Here is a 13,315-nt window from a genome sequence, read left to right as displayed (position 1 = left end):
CCAATGGTGTTAATTCTTCACTTAAACAGGTAACTAATTCAGAGAACTTTTGCAGCTGTTTGAAATTCATTGGTGCAGGACAAGAGGCACGAAGGACAAAACAGACTTCTACTCAGAGCTCTGCGTGTTTATAAGTCATCTGCACAAACATTTTTATTCGATTATCTGCATTGTATTACAACTTACTCCTTTTGCAGAGGAACGAAGATTTCTCATAGCAGTTTTCGGCGTACCAGCTGTGTAAACCATGGTGCCGAAGGGTGGGTAAATGGAAACACTGAAGTTGGGCACAAAGAACGTTTTCATTTTCAGACATAGCCGTACCAAAGATAGGATCCGGGGGCAAGAATACTTCTGAGGAACCTAGGGTGAGAATTTATTATTGGTGTGAGCAGCCTGCAGGTTTATGAGAGCTTTAGAAAAGCTCGCTAGAGTATCATTTACTCCATGCACAGCCAACTTCTAGTACAAGGCTACTATGCTTTAATTTTAGCAATGCTCCTTGAGGTGGAAGGGAGTTGGGAGGAACAGGAAGACAAACTGCTGTCTCCCTAGATAAAAGGGGTTTGTTAAGAGGAAAGGCGGCTGTAGCTACACTATAAACCACATTGTTTAAGGTGCCAAAATGTCATTTTATATACACCTATGTAATCTTGTTCTGAATATGGACAAATCCTGATCCCACTGCAGCTGCTTTGCTCCAGCCCACCCTGCAGTGCTGGTTTGGTTATCTGAGGATTCCATCCTCATGGAGGAATCCCCAGTGAGAGATCTGACAGCTCTTAAGCTGCCCAGAGTGTAGCTAGGGAAATGGCACCATTGTGGTTTCTTGACCATGTCTGGGTTGATCTCTCAGTGCTGTAATGGCCCTCTGGAGTCATTAACCAGCATCTTTATTTCTCCCACCCGCAGCAACTGTGATGGGTTCCAACAGCCAGGCCTGAGGATCAAAACCTTAGCATGAAAAACATAGGGTTACACAAGGTAATCTAATTTTCCCACATTTGTGTATGTCTTCAGGCATATGGGGCAGCTGTGGATTAGTGGATTGAGCACAACGCATGGAGTCAACATTCCTGGACTCTATTTCTCAATGCCACTGACTGCAAGAGACATCATGCACATAATTCAAGGTCTTTGTGCCACAGCTACCCTACCTGTAAAATGGGGATTATACTTACCCATCTATTATAATTCCTTTAAAAAACTATGAAAAAATTGCTGTGAGTGAAAACAGTTTAAATATACTAATTAGGGCTGTCGATTAATTGCAGTTAACTCATGCGATTAACTCAAAATAATTAAATGCAATTAATCACAGTTTTAATTGCACTGTTAAACAATGGAATACCGACTAAAATTTATTAAATATTTGGGATATTTTTCTACATTTTCATATATATTGTATTCTGTGTTGTAATTGAAATCAAAGTGTATATTATTTTTTATTACAATTACTTGCACTGTAAAAATGACAGAAATAGCATTTTTCAATTCACATCATACAAGTACTATAGTGCAATCTCTGTCATGAACGTGCAACTTTAAAAGGTAGATTTTTTTGTTACATAACTGCACTCAAAAACAATGTAAAACTTCAGTGCCTACAAGTCCACTCAGCCCTACTTTTTGTTCAGCATAACCTTCCTAAACTGTTTAACCAACACACAGGTAAAAAAATCAACAAACAAATGGCAGCAAACAACATGACGGCAAGGAAAAAAAAATAAACTGGTAAAAAAAAGTAAGTTACACAGTAACTACAATTGGGTAAACAAATTCTGTGTTAGTACCCGTCATAATTTGGGCTACTGACACTGCATGCTAATTAAGACAAATGTTGTTCAAAACAATCTTGCTCAGTGTCTGAATACCAATATTAATAGGGTCAAAAATTTCAAACTTAAGTGCCTAAAGTTAAGGTGTCTAAATTAATATTTAGACATCCAAGCGTAAGTGGCCTGATATTCAAAGTTATTGGGCACTTGGGCCCTTCCATTGACTTCCAGGGTCAGCAGCTGTGAAAAAAAATTAGACCAGTGCATATGGATTTAGGAGGCCAACATTAGGTAACCAGGCTTGAGAATGTTGGTCTTAATGCCCAGACTCCCACACATCATATGGTTAAATGACAAAATGATCTTCTGACAGCCTGCTGAAGTAGTGTTTGACCTAATGGGAGAGATTTCTTTTATGAAACTAGGATGTCTATTGCTATCTCCTAAGAAGAGAGTCCATCCACCAAAACTATACAGAATTATCATGGAGCAATATTTTCAAAAGTAGCTAAATGATGACTTTTTAAAATGGGATTTAGTTTCAAAAGTACCTTTCTCCCATAGTCTACTTTTAATAAACTTTCTTAAAGCAAGTGGCAAAGACATCAAGAAAACATGAATTGATGCCACCATCTGACAAATGAGCAGTCAGAATTGTAACATTAACTATTAAATGGTATACATTAAGAAAAAAATAAAGTTATAACTGCTCTAAATAGTTTCACCAGCAGATGGTAGTGCAGTCAGCTTCCCAGTAAAGAGCAATGACATTTCCCTTCATGAGAAATAGAGATCTGTATTTTCCCTAGGTTTCATAGGTTAACTGATAATTTATGATACTTTTTGTCCATCAAGATCCATGAATTTAATATAAAGAGTTTGCAATTTTTCCCCCTCAAGAAATACTGAAGTGATGCTCTATTCTTCTAAAACAACTGTGAAAGTGGCACTTCCTGGCTTAACAGAGAAGTGCTCCATGAATATTCAGAGTCAGATCTGCTCACTTTCGTGGCAAAAATAGGTTTAAGTACTTCGATTCCTGATGGCACTTGTAAAGCCAATGTTACTGTGGAACAGTTGAGCTGTATGTTACTGAGGCAGGCCAATCGCCTGGTTTTAAGCTGGACTGTCTTGAATTTGTATGGGTTGTCTCCTGCCCAGTTCTATCAGAAAACTGGATGTGGTTTTGTCTGGTATCATGCACAGAGGATGCCATTTTGCAGAACACGCCACCTCACCTTCAAAGGTGTGACGTCAAATGCATGATGTGTATGAGGTCACACCAGGAGGAGGTCAGGTGGCACATTTGGTAAAACGGCATCCTCAGTGCAGCATGACCTTGCGTGCACTGTGCAAGGTCATGCTGGCAGGGGCAGGGACAACTGAGGGGATGTTCTGTATACTGTGGATGCATCGGTGGCTACGCCATTGCTACTAATTCTTTCACATCAACTGAACTGTTAACCAAGTTCTGATTGGTCAAATTCTGCTCTAAGTTATGTTTATGTACAATCGGTTCGCACACAATGGAGTTACACGGGTATGAGTGCAGAATTTACCTGCACATCCTCTATTGCCAAAAGTGATGCCTGAGAAGGAAATAAGGCAGATTGACTTTTAGATTTTAAGGTGACTTTGCAGCACTGCCTATCAGAAAGCTTGTTTTTCCACATGTCAAGGCACCAGTCCAGCAGAGCATTTAAGCACATGCTTAACTCTACACAAACAAGCAGACTCATTGACTTTAATGGAACGACTCATGCTGAAATGCTTTGCTGTACTGGACATATTTGATCTGAACATTACAGCAGCAAACATCCAGGGTGGTTTAAAAAAACAGAACCAAAAGGCCTACATTCACTTTTCAGAGTACAGCTGCTTTTGAAAGTCAATCAGCTTGGCAGTCCTGCACTGGCAGAGCATTGGTTCAGTTGGATAAACTAAGGGAGACAAACTATAATCTAGACAACACTGTACATCAGCATTTCAGAATAGTTTTCTTTTACATTTTTTAAAAGTTTTAAGGAGGTTTACAGCTATTAGAGCTGTAAACTGACAGCCTTGCAGACTGAAGCTTTCTGTCTGGGTATAAATAGTGTAACGTAGGTGCAAGCTTTCTTGTACCCATGAGTCAATGTGCTTTATCTTTGTTCTGGAGAAGGTATAAATGCAAATAATATTTCAATCTCCATTTCAAACAATTTGAAAATTAAACTAGAACAAGAAACAGGTGATAGTGTCGCTGAGTTTTTAAGAGTTATTTCAATGAACTCTGTATCAGAGGAACCAAATGATATCTGCCATATGGAAAATTCTGGCCCATACAAACTAGACCCACTTCAAAACACCGTGAAACAATTTTGTCACTCATTCTGGTACAGACACCTTCTATACCTACCTATTTATGATACCTGTTAATTTTTATGGAGATGTGGGAAATTAAACTGTAGATTACTTTTATGTAACATTCACTTTGGTGACACTGCAGATTTAAAACTGAGATTGCTCAAAGCTTAATCTTGGAATTTCCTGGGCTAATAAAACTATTCAGTTGTTTACTTCTTTTTGTTACCACTGAGCCTGCTGCAAACAGCTTCTGATTAACATCTGAGCACTAAAAGAGGTAGAAGTACTTTCACAGGTGTCTGGAGAATTGAGTGGCTCTTCCAAAAATGTGGTCAGATTACAAAATGAAAGAAAGCAATACCCATGCATTTCAGTGTTCTTTATTGTTTTTACACTGAAACCACAAGCTTACCTCACCACAGCTAAACCTACTTATTCTACAAAGTGGTTTCCCACAGACTACAATGTTTTTTATGGAGAGTCTGTAAATAAGATTAACCCCCAGTATATGGAACTACAAAATTCAGCCAAATTTAGTTCTCATCTTTCTCAAAGGAAACCCCCACACAGGATAGAAATCTTCCATTCTATTATATTTTGCAATCATTTAGTACCAGGAAATTTCTAAAGCCTAAACTAAAGGATAGTTACCATAGGCATTCTAATTTATGTTGTGAAGCTGTTCTCACTTCGAATTACAGCAACTTCTCTCCCCTTGAAAGAAACCATCTTTATAGATTACATTCATGCTTGAGGATAGCTGTTTTGAGCAGGGCAGCTGGGGGGGGGGGGGGGGGAGGGAGAAAAGCTGGTACAAATTACCAGGTCCCGGCGGTACAGAAAGGGGCCCGGGGCCCAGCATCCTCGGCCTTGTTAAGCCGGTCTGCCCTTGCTGGGGGGCCCAAAAAAAAATTTTCACCAGGGCCTGAACCCGCTCTCGGCAGCCCTGGTTTTGAGCTTATGTTTAACTAGCTTTATTTTTAAGCAAGCTGCATGGAAGTTAGCATCTAGTTTCAGAAACTTACCTTTATAAGCCACCTCCCAGTGACCTTCTAGAGAACGATTTCGGTTGGTTATGACATACTGATATCCAACCCAGAACCTAGATAGTTAAAAAATAGGCATTTTTAAATGATTCCCAAAAGCAAGAGGAGAAAAAAATACTCCCATAAAAATAACAAGTAATACAGAACTTTACTACTAAATTTCCTCGTTTTCCACTTTTAAATTGACCTAAAAATATTTTAATGCTTTACACTGCTATATTCCAAGTCCATATTTTGGGAATATATTCACCAACAGTATCTTCTTTTTAAAAAGGGATTGATAATATTACATAGATATCAGTATTTATTTTATTGATATGACATGTTGTGATTTTTAAAACTATACCCAAAGATCAAGTTCATAATTTTGTTACTGTGATAGCACTGAAACATCTTGAAGCCACAATTACACGGAAGTACCGCAAATACAACTTACTGCAGCGCATGTTAATGTCTGTCAAATGCATTTCCTGTCTGATGCTGAAGTAGAACCAGAAGTAGCAACAGTAACAAAAGAGTAATAGTACTGGTGACAGGACAACACAGCAAAGAACTGATGAAAGACCATGGATAAAAATAATGGTAATTCTATTTAAGTAATTATATTTGGGGGGGGAGTAGTCCTCTCTCAAACAGAACAGCTGAGAACATCCTCGCCTCAAACTAAACTAGAGAAGATGTTCAGAGACTTTTCTCAGAATGGCCCTTTCATTCCTATCTCACACTAGCAACGTTGTCAGTGTTACTGGTCTTTTATTGCCAATAAGCTTGAACGTTCAGTTTAAATGTTCAGAGAAAACTAGAACTCTCCCAGTACTCCACTGAAAACCTCAGCATAATGCACACCGCACTAAAATAATTCATTCTTGCTACAGTTGTTTTCTGTTCAGCGATGCAAAGACATTCAGACTGAAAAAAGTTATTTAATTTGACTGCAAGCAATCATATGAAGTTTGCATTTTATTCATTAATGCTGGTTAAAATAGAAAACTGATGACAATTGGCTGTTAGCATTCTGACTGCTAAGCTACTGAGTTACTTAATTTAAAACAATTTTTATTAAATTCTAAGCAAAGTGAACTATTCAGTTTGCACAACATTAGCAGTTATTTGTTAATTCATGTAAAAATCACTTTAATCCAATATGAAATGATTATTTTTCCTTCTCACTCACCTACGTTGGTCCTTCCTTCCAAAGGCTCTCTCTTCGAGATCCCACTCCTGTGCCAGGATGAACCTGAGCTCCTGATCTGTGGTAAAAGTGGCCAGCGATCCATTCACCCTCTGACATGTCTGCACAGCATCCCAGTAGTTCTCCCCATTTAAATACACCCTGTAACAACTGGCTGTGCCCTCATAGTGATGCCATCCTGTTGGGCACTTTCCTAGGAAACATGGAGAATAGAAGGGAAAACCATCCCCCAAAATTAGGATCTTAACTTGAGACAACATATACCTAATAGTTAAATAAACCAGTATATATTATAAATATTTACAGAACACTATATATATATATATACACACACACACACACACTCACTCACTCTAAAATCCACCCCACAACTATGAGATGACATGCATTGAAGAGTATGGTGACGTTTCCTGATGAAAAAGTTTCTTGACAAAACTTGTCTTTCTGGGATTTCATTTAAACATGATTTACTTTTCACCACTTTTCACTTGAACTGTGGTAGCCCTCAAAGGCCCTGATCAGGTTAGAGGCTCTACCATGCAAGACACCAAACATAAAAAAAGACCTGATCACACTCCCCATCACTGCCCTGAAGATCTTAGTCTAATTTGAAACAAGCAGCAAGAAGTGTAATAAATAGTAGGAAGAAAAAAGTGGGGAGCAGGAGGAAAACAATGATATGATCATGCAGTTACACAAGTCAGCAACATGCACAACTTGATTCTTCCAAAAGTTTTTCCTTCTTTTATTATAAAAATGTTAAGCAAATAGTATCCATGTTCCTCTATTGTCACTAAACACAGCCACTAGTAACAGTTACATTTCTTGTAGACTTCACAGCAGAAGTGGGTCTTTAACAAGGATGTGAAGAAGGTCTTATGGATTATTTCAGGGAGGGCAATTTATAAGTAAGGTGAAGTGCAGAAGAAAGCATGGAAATGTTTGTGGAAGAAATGGACATTCACGGCTGGCACTACTGGAGTGGATGAGCATCCAGTGGCGGGACTTAGAGAGAGAGCACAATCAGAGTTAACAGGAAGAAAGATTATTTTAGCTGTTGCATTTGGTATGGACTGGAAGCAAGGCAACATTAATTCTGCAATACTTGCCACGGCACAGTAACCTCACCAGTTATTTAACTCTTGCTGTAGCATTTATCTTATCTCTGTTCATAACAACCAAAAGGACCCCAAAAAACTCTTTGGAATTACAGTGCTCTCTATCAAAGTAGTGAAATAATACAACTATTTACCATACCCAAGTTTTCTAAATTTGTTAAAATTCAACAAAGTGGAATATTCATTTTTCACATGCTAGAGAATTATCAAGGTTTTTACAGCTCTAAAATCCTTTTGTGATCTTCTAACCCATGTCTTTAGAATTACTTAATGTCTTAAACGAATAAAAATCTGACTAATCTGTAATCGTTCAAATGCTTTGAATGAAAAAATAAATACAAGTTGCATGCAATACCGTATTATTGACCCAAGTACGAAAATGAAGTAACCAGGATTTGAGGAGTCACATTTATGCGGAGTTCATTGAAACAAACAGACACATAGTTAGTATAGCGTAACTGAATCCATGACCTGATAAATCATGTTTAAATGTTCAAATCTCAGTACCCCTCTTCTGCCTGATTTATTTTTAAGAAGTGCATGATCAACAGCTTGCTTTCAAGGAAGAGAGGAAAAAAGTTTTATCCAGTGGGTTAACACAGTTACCACTTACTTCTTGAACTACAGCCCTCAAGCCTATCTATAAAATAGAGGTTTCCTTGACGATTATTTGCTGTTACATTTCAGAGACAAAGTGCTACCACAGTGGTCTGTGTGGTGTAAGAACAGATAGAATGGTCTGCCAACACACTGGATTACATGGCGTATTAAGTTATAGCCACCAGAACTACTTCCATACCAATTTGTTATAAAAGAATTAAGTAATTTCAAAAATCAACAATGTACCCAAACTAGTTAAGTCCATAACAAATTTTATAAAATATATTTTAAAAACCTGTTTGATTTTCTTTAATTTTAGTGAAATGTTTATTTTAGTTTTGGCTTGTGTTAGCTGTCTGCCTCTGTGACACAGCTTCTGTTTATAACAATACTATAAAAAATAAAGACCGATCAGAACAATGAAAGAATGGTTGAAAAATTTCACTACTGCTTTCAACACCTGTCCCCTTACCCACTTAACAATGAAATTCTTCATTCAAAAGAACATGCATTCTGTGTAAAGTCACCACCACACACGTTACGGACTAGTTCTCCTGCTGGAATCTAGATCTTCAACTCTACTTACCTACTATCAAGAAATTGCATTAACCCCCCCAAAAAGCAGCATTTAAGAAGTTTAACACTAGTCATTTCAGCACAGGGTAGGAGAGTTCTCTACTCTAGTCAAAAGGGATTTTATTTTAAATAGAATATTAAACGGTGAAGCAACATTTTTCTGCATCTTGCTTTCAATAAAAGAAATTCTTAAGACTTACTTATTTGAATTTTCCAATCCTATGTATCTGCTTTTAGTTTAGTCTCGGTCACAATAAGAACGCTAGGGATTAAAGACCTAGGCTAAAACAGCCATGCAAAAAGTTTTGGTAAATGGGAATACTGTATAAGACTGGGTCGTTTTCTGACTGGCAAGTACCTCAGCCTAGTTATCATCATCATCAAGGTTAAGTAAAGAGCACCTCTGCCAAGGTTGGCATATAGTCACGACAGCTAAGCAAAGACAGGTTAAGGTGATCATTAACAAATTGTTTTTTTCTCCTTTAGAGGTATGAGAGGTGGAAAATTTCCAAAGTGCTTTATTTCTCAAGAACATTTTTTCTTAAAGGCTAACACTCATACTATCAGACAAACTACTACTATAGTTCAGAGTTTTCGTAAAAATTAAATTACTTTGCTAGGAACTCACTGTTGACAATTTCAAACGTGAATGACTTACGTCTAATTTTTATCCCACCATTTTTCTAGAGCAATACTCAAATAAGTACGGTTTTAGTCCCCACTTATAAATGTGAGCACCTGACCTTACCCTTAATGAGGCAATTGAACTACTCGTGTGCTTTACTTAAAGCACGTGCATAAGTATTTGTAACACTGGGGCACTGGTGTAAAAAGAATGCTTCTGTGCTGAAACTAGTGTCTCAAGACGAAAAAAAGACCAGATTTTCACACCCACTGAAGACCCATACTTCCAACTGAAGACAAAGCAGCCCAGAAAAATTAAAGCCCATAATTTATAACAGAAAACTGCAACTTTTTTCACAAAACCACTATTATGAAGTACTATTCTATATTAATATATTAGCAACAATAAAACACAAGTACAAAAGATGTATTTTAGGGTTCCAGTCTCAATCTACCATGTCATTATGAATTGTTTCTTAAAGCAATTCTAATTATCATGTTATATATACCGGTGTTACAAATAACCTTATCAAAAGGTTAGTATACAAATATTTAGCTCTCTGGCATGTATGCTCTTCAGGGCACTTTAGTTCAAGAAAAGCATGCAATTTAATGACAACTTTAAAAAAAGTTAAGAGTCCTTCGACATTTTACTGTCTACTAGCTCTGAAACCACTCTTAATATTTTAAAAAAATCCTGCATCCTGAAGTATTAAGTCTTTGCCTTGAGAGGAAATGGCCTAATTTTGTGAACTGACTTCTAGGAATTTGAACCAGGTTCCTCAGTCTGCAACTTACTGCTAAACCGGACAGGCTGTGCCACATTGACAGTGTGAAAGCGGGTTGTGTCTCCGCCTCTTCCTCGATTGTGCCTGGAGTCCACGTTTTCTTTCCCATGATAAGATCGTTGGTCCCCTGTCAAGCCTAAAGAGAAAAGAAACACACATGCAAGGCAGTTTTTCATTTAGCCAAAGGTAAACTCTTTCATGAATGTCTCTCCAGGTTTGAATTCAAGACAGACAAAATAAAAAATATAAAATGACAATAGTAACTGTATATTTCATTTGTACTGTAGTTGCCTGTAAGAAGACACACACACAAACTATATAGACGATGCCAATGTGAAACACCTACCATGGAAAAGAGCCAAACTGTTACATGAGTCTTGCTGATAAAGCTAAATATTTGTGACAGGGTTTCAATAAATGCAGCACAGAGCTTGACATGCAGCAGTTTTAGCTGTTCCAGCAGATGGGTCATTCCCAGATTTTATCTATTCTTCTTTGCATAGAACAGTCCACGCTCCTGCTGCTCAGTTTGTCAGTTACATGAGTGTGGTTATTCTAATTCCAGAGCTTTCTCTGTTCCATAGTTTTGAAAAAGCTTTTGAAAAGTGTATTTGACAAAATTAAGATGGTTGTCAAGGAAATCTCCAGACAGCAGGCTAACACTTTTCCACTTATCAAGGGACTTACTGGCCGCCACTTTCAGCAGCTCCCATTGGCCTGCAGCGGCGAACCGCGGCCAGTGGAAGCCGTGATCAGCTGGACCTGCCGTCAGGGCAGGTAAACAAACCGGCCTGGCCCACCAGAAGCTTTCCCTACACAAGCGGTGACCCCAGTTTGAGAAACACTGGACAATAGCCTGTAGCAGGGGTAGGCAACCTATGGCACGCGTGCCAAAGGCAGCACGCAAGCTGATTTTCAGTGGCATTCACACTGCCTGGGTCCTGGCCACTGGTCCAGGGGAGCTCTGCATTTTAATTTAATTTTAAATGAAGCTTCTTAAACATTTTAAAAACCTTATTTACTTTACATACAACAGTTTAGTTATATATTATAGACTTACAGAAAGAGACCTTCTAAAAACGTTAAAATGTATTATTGGCACATGAAACCTTAAATTAGAGTGGATAAATTAAGATTCGGCACACCACTTCTGAAAGGTTGCCGACCCCTGGCCTATAGGTATGAATTAAGGCAGTAGCGCAAAAGCCTACAGGCCTCAAGTCTGTAAGACAATAGCCTTCGCGAATTAACTGAGGCCAAAGGCCTAAAAGTCTCTGCACGAGCAACTAACCAGGAGTGACCCTATATCACAAGATAAAATGGTGTAATAAGCAAGTACAGCTAAACTGCTGATAGGTAACTCCAATATTATAGTGATAAGTGCTACAGAACAGTCCTGAAGGAAATTACTAATTATGTTCAGAGCAGGATTTGAACAGTGTGCAATAAAGGAGTTCTCGGACCGCACAATGGAGGAAGAAGCTATTTAATAGCTGCTCATTCAGCAAACACCCTCCCTCCGATGTGCTGAATGAGACCGACTTCCTGCGGAAAAAAATAGTAATCATGTAACTAACCATCTCAATGCATACACAAAAGGCAACCTACATTCTGGCATTTCCTAATTTGAGTGCTAGACTTTGTGACCTAAACATTCTTTTAATGTAGATTTCTGTATGCGATTTCCATAAAAGGTTGCTGGTTTCCATACATGAGCTGCTAATGTGCTCATCTGCGGCGAAATGCAGTAACTATTGGGGTTTTTCTAGTTATTGTTGTTTTTAAAGCATACAAACGCTCACACTCTCCAGCTGTTTTGTCCAACAAGACAGTTTTAACTGCACAGAACAACCTACTGGATAATAAAGTTTCCAATTCTCATTTATAGTGGAGGTGGGAGGGGAACTAGATCATCTCAAGATTAACTGCCTTTTGGGCCTAAAATTAAACCACCATTTTTTTTTTTAAATACTTCCAGTTGTAAGTGGGTTTTTTTACCTGTTTTCTACTTTCGTTGTGCAAAAGACATTCAATAAGTTTAGCCCAGACATTATGCAAATAAATTCCTATTGGCTAACATTACTTAACATCATGGGACTACTAATTCAGGTCACATACAGTGCATGTGTATTTTAAGCTTTCATGAGAACCAAGTCAGAAGAATAAATTTCAAAAGACTTGAGTTCACAGCAATCAGACTACTGCTAAATGATTACGTTTATAAAGATTTAATGCTGGCCATATCTTTGGCTGACTGTATCTAGGAGTTTTTCTATGAAGAGGGGTGGGTGGGAAGGAGTGCAGGACCACATAGGTTCTTCCTATAGACTCACAAAAGGTCATGTTACGAAAAGAAATTGAGTGGATGTTGGATGAGACCAACACAGTTTCCTCTTAAAGATGTTGCTCCTAGATTACTGGGTTCAGCACAGACACCTTGTTACCAGTTGGATTGCAGACACAGGAAAGGAACCATAAAGTTCTGTTGGAGAGCATCTTGAAACATTGAGGTCTCCTGAGCAAGGGCCCTTGGAAAAAGTCTTATTATAGGGTAATTAGTTCAGGGTGAAGATGAAGTTATACAAAAGGGCTGTGATACAGTGTCTGATCACAGGAGTTTAAATGTTAACAGTCAGAAGCACACGAACTGCTAACGCTGCACTGCTTACTCCAGTGATAGGTGCTATAGAAAACAGAAAGAGATGGAGATGATTGTCAACTACAGTTGCTTGAAGCAACTGCTATTGAGAAGATTTGGAAAATTTAGGACATCCATTCCCTGTCCATGAACAGATTTTATTTTGTTTATTACATTACATAAAGTATAAGCAGAATGAACTGAAGACGTTCTGCAGAATTCTGGTTGTTGATCTGCCCACTCCCACTATTCTCATTACTGAACAAAAAGTTGATCCACACAGTTGAGCTCTTTTAGTGGCAAAAAAGAAATTGGGGAATCCAAAAAGAGTAAGAAAAATAAAGTTCTCAGCTCCTATTGGTACTATTACAGAGGGTGAAGGTGGAAAAGCACAACTACTGCTACCTCTGAATATACATTGGCATTCTTAGATTCTTACCATTTACATCAAAGTTTAAACTGCAAGTAGCTAGAAGTAGAAACTAGTATTAACAATTAAGAAATTACTACTTGAAACTCACTAAAGTGGTAAAGGCCTTAATAGATATGACCTTATTTACTAGACATTTTATAGCAAATACTGTTTCAGCATGAATTATTTTCAAATCT

The 13,315-nt window shown here is 38.0% G+C and overlaps 1 protein-coding gene across 6 annotated transcripts in view; it reads right to left on the bottom strand.

The window, feature by feature from the left end:
* The window catches only part of DGCR2 (DiGeorge syndrome critical region gene 2), an 85,619-nt gene that overhangs the window by 21,065 nt on the left and 51,239 nt on the right, over positions 1-13,315 (bottom strand). For 4 of the 6 annotated variants that reach the window (XM_044989839.1, XM_044989835.1, XM_044989840.1 and 1 more), the window contains 4 exons: positions 10,079-10,204; positions 6,345-6,564; positions 5,150-5,226; positions 187-363 (listed from right to left, as the gene is read on the bottom strand). In XM_044989839.1, coding sequence (XP_044845774.1) covers positions 187-363; positions 5,150-5,226; positions 6,345-6,564; positions 10,079-10,204 — 600 coding nt within the window. The remainder of the gene's footprint in view (positions 1-186; positions 364-5,149; positions 5,227-6,344; positions 6,565-10,078; positions 10,205-13,315) is intronic. The other 2 variants (XM_044989836.1, XM_044989838.1) reach the window with 1 other exon arrangement.

Source organism: Mauremys mutica, chromosome 16 (genome assembly GCF_020497125.1).
Source record: "Mauremys mutica isolate MM-2020 ecotype Southern chromosome 16, ASM2049712v1, whole genome shotgun sequence".
NCBI classification, from domain to species: domain Eukaryota; kingdom Metazoa; phylum Chordata; order Testudines; family Geoemydidae; genus Mauremys; species Mauremys mutica.
This window is presented reverse-complemented; position numbering and strand designations above follow the sequence as displayed.